The sequence below is a fragment of the Filicampus tigris genome, chromosome 3 (genome assembly GCF_054856515.1).
Source record: "Filicampus tigris isolate MCC_2025a chromosome 3, RoL_Ftig_1.0, whole genome shotgun sequence".
Lineage (NCBI taxonomy): Eukaryota > Metazoa > Chordata > Actinopteri > Syngnathiformes > Syngnathidae > Filicampus > Filicampus tigris.
Genome location: NC_141219.1, coordinates 9,994,387 through 10,006,226, shown reverse-complemented (window position 1 = coordinate 10,006,226; position 11,840 = coordinate 9,994,387). Strand labels below are relative to the sequence as shown.

At 39.4% G+C, this 11,840-nt stretch overlaps 2 protein-coding genes across 5 annotated transcripts; both read left to right on the top strand.

The window, feature by feature from the left end:
- Positions 1-375: 375 nt before the first annotated feature.
- On the top strand, positions 376-5,255 carry LOC147149834 (uncharacterized). 2 transcript variants are annotated; one of them, XM_086025964.1, is made up of 4 exons: positions 376-902; positions 1,641-1,823; positions 2,286-2,525; positions 4,123-5,255. In XM_086025964.1, exons 1-4 carry the CDS (start codon positions 773-775, stop codon positions 4,161-4,163), a joined length of 594 nt encoding a protein of 197 aa, XP_085882090.1. In that variant the 5' UTR covers positions 376-772; the 3' UTR covers positions 4,164-5,255. The 2 variants fall into 2 exon arrangements, with proteins under 2 accessions (XP_085882090.1, XP_085882089.1); XM_086025963.1 differs by having other exon boundaries at positions 2,286-4,193.
- A 1,677-nt stretch (positions 5,256-6,932) lies between these two features.
- Positions 6,933-11,529, top strand: LOC147149833 (uncharacterized). 3 transcript variants are annotated; one of them, XM_086025968.1, is made up of 4 exons: positions 6,933-7,417; positions 7,900-7,955; positions 8,074-8,182; positions 8,978-11,529. In XM_086025968.1, exons 1-4 carry the CDS (start codon positions 7,240-7,242, stop codon positions 10,417-10,419), a joined length of 1,785 nt encoding a protein of 594 aa, XP_085882094.1. In that variant the 5' UTR covers positions 6,933-7,239; the 3' UTR covers positions 10,420-11,529. The 3 variants fall into 3 exon arrangements, with proteins under 3 accessions (XP_085882094.1, XP_085882093.1, XP_085882092.1); XM_086025967.1 differs by having other exon boundaries at positions 8,056-8,182; XM_086025966.1 differs by having other exon boundaries at positions 7,900-8,003.
- The last annotated feature ends 311 nt before the right edge of the window (positions 11,530-11,840 follow it).

Genomic DNA, 11,840 nt, shown 5'->3' with positions numbered 1-11,840 from the left:
ATCACAGCTGAAATAAAAATAAAAACAAGATACAAGCAGGAACAAAAATTTTTGCGAGTCATATGATACAACAAGTGTCCCACCAAGTGAAGACTGGAAGCTTTGCACTAAAAGGTTATTTTTTTGAGGCCAATATAAGTGTTTTATTGTTTGTATAAGAATTTTTTAAAATTGAAGAATGATGTTGTATTAGAACGTCTTGAATAGGAATTAAATAAAGACAAAGAAAAAAGTATTTTATAATGTTTCATATTGACACTTACTCAGTGTGAAACATGGGGCTGTTTGGATAAACATGCGTCACCAATTCGCTTGCCTCTAAAGATCACTGGGTGGCGGTAAAACCTACTTTCATAGTGAGGAAACCGTTATAAAACACAAGAAGGAGACGAAGAAGAAAAAGAAGTTGAAGCTGCGCGAGCTTCACTAAATCATTCTTTCTGAATAACTTCTGGGAGGTACCGAAGAGTCGATGCAGTACCACCACTACTTTACCGGAATCAACAAGAATATGTTAATTCTTAGTCTTGTTGCACGGTGAAGCTTCTCGAGCTACTTTAGCTTAGCTTGCTAACAAAGAGACGGTTTGTGTCTGTGTAAACACGTCTCCGCTGCACGTTGAAGATTCACAAGTGTGCTTAGCTTGTTTTAGCTGATCTTATTTTAGTTTAGCTGAGCAAGCTGCAAACAAACAGCGTTTTGTTTGTTCGCAACACGTCACTCAGCAGAGATCAAGTGTGAGTGTAAAGTGCCGTTGATTTTCGTGTACGAAATGTGTGCAAAAGGCGTGAAAAAAGAAGAGTACGAGGAGGACATTTGTCGTACAAAAGAGCCCAAGCGACAACGTCGTCAACTACAGGAAGCGATTTGCAAGCTGCCTCAAGTTGTCCTTTACGGATCAGGTTCGGTCACTTCTTGCTCTTTCTTTTACAAACTAGTTTAATTCGGTCAAAATATGCGTGTGTTTATGTCGTGTTTTTTTTTTAATCATTATCACTGTCATACTTAGCAATGGTACTTTGACGTTCGAGTTGAATTCGTTCCGTGACCAAGATCGTAACTGAAAAATGTTAAAAAGACAAGCTTTATGTCGTTCGTTTGTTCCAGTCCCACAAAGCGACTTATTGGCTATTGAATAATGCGCCACACTTGTGGGCTTCAGCTTCTACTACATGTCAATTACGGGTCATTCGAATCATGACTGCAAACCAAAGAGACAGACATTGATTAAATGGACTGTTTTTTCCGTTAATTGATTAGGATTCAGTCACTTGTTTGTTACGTAACATGTCAGGAAATAAGGGAAAATGTTGATCATTGTTCTCCTAAGTAAAAGCAGATGTTTGCAATAGTCTTTTACTTTGATTAAACACAAAGTTATCAGTCTAATTTCATGAGTGAATACAGAACTTAAAAAATGTTTACTTTTTAGAAGCTGACATCAGAGGATTTGAACAATTGTAAGATAAACATTGGCTCTGAAAGATTCATCATCAAAATAGTTCTTGGTTAATATTAAGAAATGAATGAATTAACCAGGCCTGCCAACATTTAGGGATCATCCATACTTTGTTACAGGTTGGCAGTTCTGCTTAATGAGCAAAGCTTCACTTTATCAAACTGTTTTTTGTCTCCTGCAGACGTCAGTGAAGAATATCGCCGTCCTTGGCAGCAGGAGCCAGAGTTTACTCACCTTAAAGGGGAAGAGCAGAAAGATGAAATCCCAAAGCTTCCATTTAATGTGAAGAGTGAAGAAGGCGATGGAGAACACTGTGGAGGATCACACACAGACGGGCTCACGTCACCACTATCAGCGGAGCGACGTAATGTTGCTCTCCTCGAATGATGATGAAGATGATGATGATGTTGTAAATGTGCAGTGACGCCGTCATTTACACACTTGAAAATTCAGCGGCATCCAACCAGCGCTGGTCAGCAACAGGAGAGCTTGTTTTTAACTTCTTGTGGGTGTTGCTTTAATAAAAGTGTAAAAAATATCACAACCACTGTGCTAAATAGATGACTGAACACCATCTTCATAAATCGCATGACGTTTACATCCACTGTGGCAGTAGTGGCACATGTATTCAACAAATTGGAAAAGATCACATTACATGTAAACAGTTGGCCGGAGATCTTCTATTGGAATTATTTCAAACGTAATGACAAAAAAGTCTGCATGTAAACCTGGCTAATGATACACAGTGACAAAGTCACAACACTTAACTCAACTGAGCCAAGCTTGACTTGACCAAACTATGTTTTTGTTTTCTTGTGTCCTGCAGATGTTAATGAAGAAAATCTTCGTTCTGAGCCGCAGGAGCCAGAGCACCTGAACATTGAAGACGAAAAGCAGGAGGAAAAAATCACCACGTTCCCATTGACTGGCGTCACAGAGAAGATTGATGAAGGTGATGGAAACCACTGTGGAGGATCCCAATCAGACGGCCTCTTAGCTCCGATTTCAGATGGTGATAACATGACGTCACACTCTTCTGACTACGATGATGATGAAGACTCTAAAGGTGATATGACATGCCACAGTGACAAGAAATGTTTTAAATGTTCTCACTGTGACAAAACATTTTCCAGCAAGTCATTGCTGAAAACACACACAAGAACACATGCAGGAAAAAAAACTTTTGCCTGCTCAGTTTGTGAGAAAAGATTTACTGAGAAGAAAAACTTAACATTGCACACAAGAACACATACAGGAGAAAAACCTTATCTCTGCTCGATTTGTGGTAGAAGCTTTTCTGTAAAGTCAAGCTTAACAAGGCACACGATAGCGCACACTGGGGAGAAACGTTTTGCTTGCTTAGTTTGTGGGAAAAGATTTACTGCAAAGAAAAGTTTAACATCACACACAAGAGCACACACAGGAGAAAAACATTTTCTCTGCTCAGTTTGTGATAAAAGCTTCTCGGTAAAGTCAAGTTTAACAAGGCACATGTTAAGAAGACACACTGGGGAAAAACGTTTTGCCTGCTCGGTTTGTGGGAAAAGATTTACTGAAAAGAAAAGTTTAACATTACACACAGGAACACACACTGGAGAAAAACCCTTTGCATGCTCAGTTTGTGGGAAAAGATTTGCTCAAAAAAGAAATTTAATGTCACACACAAGAGCACACACTGGGGAAAAACCTTTTGCCTGCTCAATTTGTGGGAAAGGTTTTACTGAAAAGAGAAATTTAACATCACACACAAGAGCACACACAGGGGAAAAACTTTTTGGCTGCTCAGTTTGTGGTAAAATATACTCTAGAAAGGGATATTTAATGGAACACACAAGAACACACACTGGTGTGAAACCATTTGCTTGCTCAATTTGTGGTCAAAGATTTTCTAGAAATACAATTTTAACAACACACAAGAGAACACACACTGGGGAAAAACCTTTTCTCTGCTCCATCTGTGGTAAAAGCTTCTCTTTAAAGTCAAATTTAACACGACACACAATGAGACACACAACACACCCTGGGGAGAAACGTTTTGCCTGCTCAGTTTGTGGGAAAAGATTTACTGAAAAGAACAACTTAACAACACACACAAGAATACACACAGGAGAAAAACCTTTTGTCTGCTCGGTCTGTGGCAAAAGCTTCTCTTTAAAGTCAAATTTAACAAAGCACGCCAGAACACACACAGGAGAAAAACCTTTTGCCTGCTCAGTTTGTGGTGAAAGATTTATGCGTAAGGAAAAATTGAACACACACTCAAGTACGCACACTGGAGAAAAACCTTTTGTCTGCTCAGTTTGTGGTAAAATGTTCTCTAGAAAAGGAAATTTATCAACACACACAAGAGCACACACTGGGGAAAAACCTTTTGTCTGCCCGGTCTGTGGTAAAAGCTTCTCTTTGAAGTCAAATTTAACAAAGCATGCAATGACACATACAGGTGAAAAACCTTTTGCTTGCTCAGCTTGTGGTAAAAGATTTACGCGTAAGGAAAAATTGAACACACACACACAAGTACACACACTGGAGAAAAAACATTTGCAAGCTCAGTTTGTGATAAGAGATTCACACAGAAGGTACGTTTAATACCACATGCAAGCATACACACTGATGAGAAACCATACCGTTGCAGTGTATGTGATCAAAGATTTTCTCATAAGTATCAGATAAAAATGCATCTGTGTGCTGGCGACAAGAGTGAGAATGAAGCTAAAGATGGAACAGAAGCAAGCACGACTGTGACATAGTCCTTGACTCATTCCTTGCATGTTAACCACGACACAGTGGAACTTCGGTTTACCAATAATCTGGTGTATGACAAATTCTGTTTTGTCTGCTAAATATTTGGTTTTGCCACTATTTTCAGTTTACAAAAAGAGTTGGAAGGATCAGTTGTGCTTTTTCCCACACTGTGTAAACATTGTTAGCAGAGCATTCCGCCTATGTGACGGACCAGTCTGCCTATCCGCCAATGACGGATGCCCATTTTGTGGGCGAGAAACGATAGATGGGAACGTTAAAAAAAAAATAGTCTGGCTTAACATCCTTTAATTGCGGCGAGGCTCCCGTTGGCCCGGCCGAGATCCTTAAAGATACAAAATGGTCCAAAAAGGTGCAAAAAGCACACACATTTAGTCCGGCCGCGATGAGGCTTCAAAGCCAGCGTGAGTCTTTCATTTGAAATATCGCCCAACAGGGGGAAGTGCTAGTGGTAGTTTGTCGAAGTTGGTATTCGGAAACGCAAATGGAAGCCCGTTTAAAATGACAGGTGAACCGGCCTATAGGCAATTACTATTTGGTCCGGGCGGACAAAATGGCGGATAGACAGACGGTGAAGGGTACCCCGGCTGTAGGCGGAAGGCGATAAACAGATCGCAAATTTTTAGTAAAATGCCCAGCTCTGATTAATAGCTCTCCTGAATGTCTTTCTGTACCTCTGTGATGTTCATGTTTGTGATCTATGCATAATTTAGTTTTTGAAGTTTGCCATCTGTACTATTTCAATAGAAATGCTAAATGTGTAAACTTGCATTGTTTTTGTGTGGATGCATCTGGGCGAAGCTGTCCCTCCTCGCAAGCTAGCCAAGACTAGATTGGCCTTAAAGCGGAAGTTAACCTAAACATATATTTTTAAGAATATGTTCTATGCAGGTCCACTAGTTGAAACACAGCATTCTGATTAATATTGTGTTTGTAGAATAAGTGTTAAGCAACAAAATCCATTCATTTTTAGGTATCTCTTGGGAAGGCCTTTTTGTCACTTCTGTCGACTGAAAATGATATCACACACCCTCAGAGCTCAAATAAAGACCAATCATAGCTCAGCTTCAGAAAACGGGTGAGCAGGTGATTGGTCGTTATCTGAGCCCTGAGGGTATGTGATGTCATTTTCAGTCGACAGAAGTGACAAAATGGCCGTCCCCTGAGATGGCTAAAACGGGTGGGTTTTGCTGCTTAACTCATATTTCATATTAATCATAATGCATTTTTTCAACTGGTGGGCCTGCATAGAACACATTCTTGAAAAAAATATGTTTGGGTTGACTTCCTCTTTCATTCTTAAAATCTTTATACCGAGGTAGAGAATCTTTGTCTTCAGCGCCAAAATATTCTGTCTGATAAAGCGCAGGCAACAACTGTGCACTTGAATTTTTTTTTTCATCTTCCAAATTGTGTAATACAACACGCACTGCACTTGTTCGCTTAACAACACGTCATCATAATATTTGTCACTGTGGTAATATTTGACCAAAAATGAGAGCAATAGCACGGACACTTGTAAAATGTGCAAGTTCATCCTGAAATACAGTACAATAAAACCACAGGTGAAAAAAAGGAAGTGCTTGTTTTATTTTTTATTTTTTTGTATGCCTACAATATTGCTTCTTATATGTCAACATAAGATGAGACCTGCCAGTTTGTGAACTATTATCATGTGCAGGCCTCCCGCTAATTACGACTTACTAATTAACAAATTAGTAAGTTGCTTCTTTAATCATGTTCTTTATTTGTTTCTATCGCAGCCTTACAAAATCTATCTTTACAGGCAACCAGTCCATAGTGCAAAAAAGATTGCGGTCCCATGTTCGGTACTGATAAATATCAATGGTATCATCAACCAGTTGCCTTCCCACTCAACTTTCATCACAATATTGTCAACTACAAAAGCATTTGAACATACACTGGGGAGAAACCTTTTGCCTGTTCAGTCTGGACTTCAACTTTTAGTGATCGTTCAGGATTGGTTCAACACATGAGAAGACACACTGCGGAAGAACACTTCAATTGCAGTGTAAGTGATAAACAATTTTCTTATGCGTATCAGATGAACAAACACGAATGTGCTGGTCAGAAGAACAGCAGTAAATGAAGCTCAATAAATTATAAATAAACTTACTATGTGATAAGCTATGGGAGCCTCAGTGTTGTAACCTACTTTGTTGTTGTTGTTTTCTTTGATTAATTCATTTAGGATTCAGTAAAGTTTTTTTTTAAGTGTTATTTGATCCAAAATGTTAATGCTTAGTTTAATGTACTTCCGAATTTCTCTGAGGACAATTTACACCATTCACCATTCATTTGCGTGTTGGGATTCTCATTAAAGCCACCTACAATTCAGTTTCGGATATTCACTAGTGAATGTGGATACCTGCAGCTGAATATAGATGTCATTAGTTTGCCATTTTAACGATGCCAATTTGACTTGTCATAATATCATTTACAGACATCCACAACACGATGTGGTGTGGTGTAGTGTAGTTAATACATGATTTTGACAGGGACGTAGACATTTTTCACTTGAGATAAATTGACTAGGCAGAATAAAAATGGTAGGTATCTCATATATCTCATATTGGAGCTCTTTTTTGTAAAATATTATGACGGCCATTTTGTGTATAAAATATATATATATATATATATTTTTTTTTTAAGGCTCATCTCAATAGTTTGTCCAAGTGGACCTGCCGTACAACTGCTGCGGCAGACGTACTCCATGTATAGTACTTGCGTTAGCGGTTTTTTGTTTTGTTTTTGTTTTTATTTTTTTGTTTTTAACCAAACCGGCCGCTTCATTAAATACATCTTTCGGAATTAGGTCTGAACGTACTGACTCCTCTAACGCAGTACGTTCAATCACTATTGTACTAGCGTAAAGAAAACAACTTGCATTCCGTTTTCGTGCGCCGATAAACGTGTCGCGGTGCACGTTGAAGCTTTACAAACTAGCTTAGCGTCGCTTGCTAGCCGCTAACAAAGATACGCGTTTGTGAGAACAAATGGCTAAGCAGAGCTCACAAGTGAGTTTAAAGTGCTGTGATTATCGTGTGAAAATGTCTGAAAAAAGGACAGCGGAGAACGTGGAGGAATATTCATTAACAAAAGAGGACAACGGAGGACAACGTCAACCACTGGACGCTGTTTTCAAGCAGCCTCGAGTTGCGTTACACAGAGCAGGTTTGTTTACTTGTTACGCTCATTTGTTTACAGAGTACTTCCATAACATCTCGGAACTGTAATAAGATAGATACATTTACATTTAAAATGTAATTTATCTTTGATTTACACGGTTAACACCAGAACATCAGTATTATGGGGATCTGACGATGTGAGGAAGTTGATGTCAAATGTTTTTTCTTTTTGCTTGCGGGACAAAACGTCAATTGTTTTGGCATCCTAAAAATTGCCTAATTTTTACTTAAAGTACCTGAATTTGTCAAGGGCCTTTGAGAGGAAAGAAAATGTGATTCTTGGACGTTAAGTGCATATGTTTGTGATAGACGATGCTAAAAAGTTATTAGCAATGTCTTTTCTTTCTTATTTTCAATAGCAAGAACATGTATAAACAAGAATACACAACATCAAAGTCTCAACATGAGAATAGAATGCGCAAAGTTTGACTTGACCTGACTATGTTTTTGTCTTCTTGTTTCCTGCAGATGTCAATGACGAAGATCTTGATCGTGAGCAGCAGGAGCCAAACTCGCTCAGTCCGGTAAAGTTAGCACCAGATTGGCACATTCGGAGTTGTCGGTCCAATAATGTAATAACGAAGCATTATTAAAATACAAACAACGCTTCTTTACCTAACTAAGCCGCTCCACATCAAGCAGGAAGAGAAGCCGGAGACCTCGCACATCAAAGAGGAAGAGGAGGAGGATGATATCATAAAGTTTCCATTGACTGTTGTCATTGTGAAGAATGAAGACAATGAAGACAAAGGTCAGTGATTATTGCTTCATTCCATTCAAGACAATTTTCAGACCATCCATCCATTATCTGTACCGCTTATACAATACAATACAATACAATACAACTTTATTTATATAGCACATTTCCTAACAGCTACAGCTGTAACAAAGGACTTCACATTACAATAACAAAATAGCAATAATATAACAAGTGAAAGCAATAAATTAAAACACAAAATACTATATACAATAGACACCGAAAAAGTGCTGAAAACTGTCAGTCTCACGTCGGATCAAAAGCCCAAGAATAGAAATGTGTCTTCAAACAATTTTAAAAACGGACAGAGTGGGGGCTTGCCTAACGTTAACATTAACAAATAAAATCACCATTTTAACTGACAGTCAAAATAATGCAATTATATCAAATGTAATTTTGCATCTATCAACAACATTTAAACCAAAAGTACTCATCAATGGTCAGATGCAAGCGGTGGCCAAAGCACTGTGGTCTGACCCACTTGTTGAGTTCTGTAGCTTTTACTACAGTAGTGCCAGTCTGTTATAATGGACAATAGCTTCTCTTCTTCCAAGCCCCAGTTTGATAAAAACATCCTGCAGAGCATTGGCTAAGTTCTCACTTGTGTGAGATTCAGAAAAATATGCAACTTACCGAAACTGTTGTGAGTTCAAAGTCTTTGTTGAGAAAATGAACTGTAAAGCTCATTAAGGGTTCAGTTGTGCGACATGTACAATAATACACAGCATCAAAGTCCCAGCGTGAGTCTTAATCAAATAAAAAGTATCTGTGTCTTCCTCTGTCCTCCAGAGCTCAGTGGAAAGTATCTTCCTGAGCAGTCATCTCACCTTAAAGAGGAGGAGAAAGCATCCGCCCACATGAGAGAGGAAGAGGAACCAGAGCCTCAACACATTAAAGCGGAGGATGTGCAAGAGACTCTTCACATTAAAAAGGAAATTGAGGTGACCGATATCACCAAGTTGCCATTGACTGGTTTCTCTTTGACGAATGAAGACAAAGGTAAAGGACAAACTGATGGGAACCGAGGGAATGAGCCTCTAAACTGCAGCTCAACTCAACACATGACAAAAGAATGTGATGGTGACCACTGTGAAGGATCCCAAGCAGACGGCCTCTTAGCTCCACTATCAGACAGTGACGACATAACGTCACACTCTTCTTACACTGATGATGATGATGAACACTCGAAAGGTGAAATGGCATGTCACACTGACAAAAAACAGTGGGAATGTTCTCAGTGTGGGAAAACTTTGGGTTCAGAGCGGGGCTTGAAATCTCACATGAGGTTGCACGCAGAGGAAAGGCCTTTTTCCTGCTCAGTTTGTTGTAAAACATTTGCTCTCAAGGAACAATTGGGAAGGCACACAACAACACACACAGGAGAAAATGCTTTTGCATGCTCAGTTTGTGGTAAAAGGTTGTCTACACGTGGAAATTTGAAAAAACACACAAGAACACACACTGGACTGAAACCTTTTGCCTGCTCAGTTTGTGGTAAAGTATTCACTGCAAAAACAAGCTTAATTATGCACACAAGAATACACACTGGGGAAAAACCTTTTGCATGCTCAGTTTGCGATAAAAGATTCTATACACAGGGAACTTTCAAAAGACACACAAGAACACACACTGGGGAGAAACCTTTCATCTGCTCAGTTTGTGGTAAAAGCTTCTATATAAAGGAACGTTTAATAACACACACAAGAACACACACTGGAGAGAAACCTTTTGCCTGTTCAGTTTGTGGGAAAAGATTCCATGTAAAGGCACACTTAAAATCTCACACAATGACCCACACAGAGGAGAAACCTTTTGTCTGCTCAGTTTGTGGTAAAAGGTTCTCTAGAGCGGCAAATTTAAAAGCACACGCAAGAACTCACACTGGGGAGAGAGCTTTTGCTTGTACATTTTGTGGTAAAAGAGTTTCTACAAAGGGATGTCTGAACAGACACATTACAACGCACACAGGAGAGAAACCTTTCTCCTGTTCAGTATGTGGTAAAAGATTCTCTGTAGAGAGATACTTAATAAAGCATTCAAAGACACACACTGGAGAGAAACCTTTTCCCTGTTCAGTATGCGGGAAAAGATTCTCTGTGGAGAGATATTTAAAGAAGCATACAAAAACACATACTGGGGAGAAACCTTTTACTGGTTCATTGGGCAACTTTGGTTCAGGTCTTGACAAGCTTTGTCTTGAGCATCAGGAGCCCGAGTTCCTCCAACATTAGAGAGCAGCCAGTGTCTGCTCTAAGGTATGTGCAGTTAATTCTCATCGGTTATAGCTAGCCTTAATTGGTGACATTGGAGGCGCAATCCCTTTAAGAGTACACCTGTGAAGAGATTGACCCCCCTTGCTCTCACTCGCTCTCATCTTCCAATGGGCTGGCCACACATGAAATGTTGGTAAGCCATGTGCTTTTTTTTTTGTAGGAAGCAGCGTTGAATGGCTATTTTTATTAAGTCTTTTCTCTTGTTTCTGTTTATGAGTAAGGTCAGCCATTGTATTTTTGTTTCCAGAGGTGGGCATTGTCAGTCTGTCACTTAGTTCCCATCGGTATTTCAGGCCGCTTCACGTGGGCCTAGTCCGTTCTTTGTCGATGACAGCCAACCGGTGTCGAGAACATAATTTTGATGCCACGCTCAGGCGCCGCACAAGCAGACACACGGCTAAGTAAACAAAAAATAATAAAATAAAAACAACAACACACACAGTGTGGTGATCGGTGAAAGAAATCAATATGGGACACGTCATTGCAGTCTGTGGGAGCGAAAGGTATACAATACTGTTTTATACTGGACGGGCTTGAAATACTGATGAGAGCTCACAGACGGACTAACACACTGATGAATGCCCACCTCCGATGGTTTCATTAATACTTTGGCTAAATTGGATTATTTTCCCTGTGAGAAATGTTTTGTTTGTTGTCTTGGCCTTGGTTCACCCTAACCCTTCCATCCATGCATCCATCCATTATCCTAACCGCTTATCCTCACAAGGGTCGCGGGCGTGCTGGAGCCTATCCAAGCTGTCATCGGGCAGTAGGAGGGGGACACCCCGAACTTGTTGCCAGCCAATCGCAGACCCTAACTGTTATTGTAAATAAATAATTTTCAGTACACATGTGTGTCGGTGGCAGCTTGGTACTTATAACCAACCCTTCATTTAATGTCCTGGACACCCCTAGATGGAGCAGAATATTACCAATTGTCTGGAAGCTATGTGACTTGTTATTTTTAATTTGCCACTATATTGAAATAAAAGGACTTACTGTTGAAACTTGTAGTAATGAAGAGTAAGACAATACTTGAATTAGGGCCTACTGTTTTCGGGCCAGTTGTGGGTCTAATAAATATTACATTAAAAGTAAAGTAAAAATCTGTGCAGTTCTATGTGACTGGTCTATGAATCCGCCGCAAAATGGTGTAAAAATGTTTGAGAACCACTGCAAGAGTATCTATTTGATTTTTTTCCCTTTCTTTTTTCTTTTTCTTTCTTTCTTTCTTTCTTTCTTTCTTTCTTTCTTTCTTTCTTTCTTTCTTTCTTTCGCTACATCATTGATACATCAATATTGTGTAAAATACGTAGATTGTCTGCTTCTTGACCCCCTAAAAAACGCGACTTGAGCCAGGAGTGAGCGGTGGCACATAG

Coding starts and splice junctions, on each gene's coding strand:
- LOC147149834 (XM_086025963.1), top strand. CDS start 773: ATGTGTGCAAAAGGCGTGAAAAAAGAAGAGTACGAGGAGGACATTTGT. Junction 903..1,640: donor AGTTGTCCTTTACGGATCAG/GTTCGGTCACTT, acceptor TGTCTCCTGCAG/ACGTCAGTGAAGAATATCGC. Junction 1,824..2,285: donor ACCACTATCAGCGGAGCGAC/GTAATGTTGCTC, acceptor TGTGTCCTGCAG/ATGTTAATGAAGAAAATCTT.
- LOC147149833 (XM_086025966.1), top strand. CDS start 7,240: ATGGCTAAGCAGAGCTCACAAGTGAGTTTAAAGTGCTGTGATTATCGT. Junction 7,418..7,899: donor AGTTGCGTTACACAGAGCAG/GTTTGTTTACTT, acceptor TGTTTCCTGCAG/ATGTCAATGACGAAGATCTT. Junction 8,004..8,073: donor GGAGTTGTCGGTCCAATAAT/GTAATAACGAAG, acceptor CACATCAAGCAG/GAAGAGAAGCCGGAGACCTC.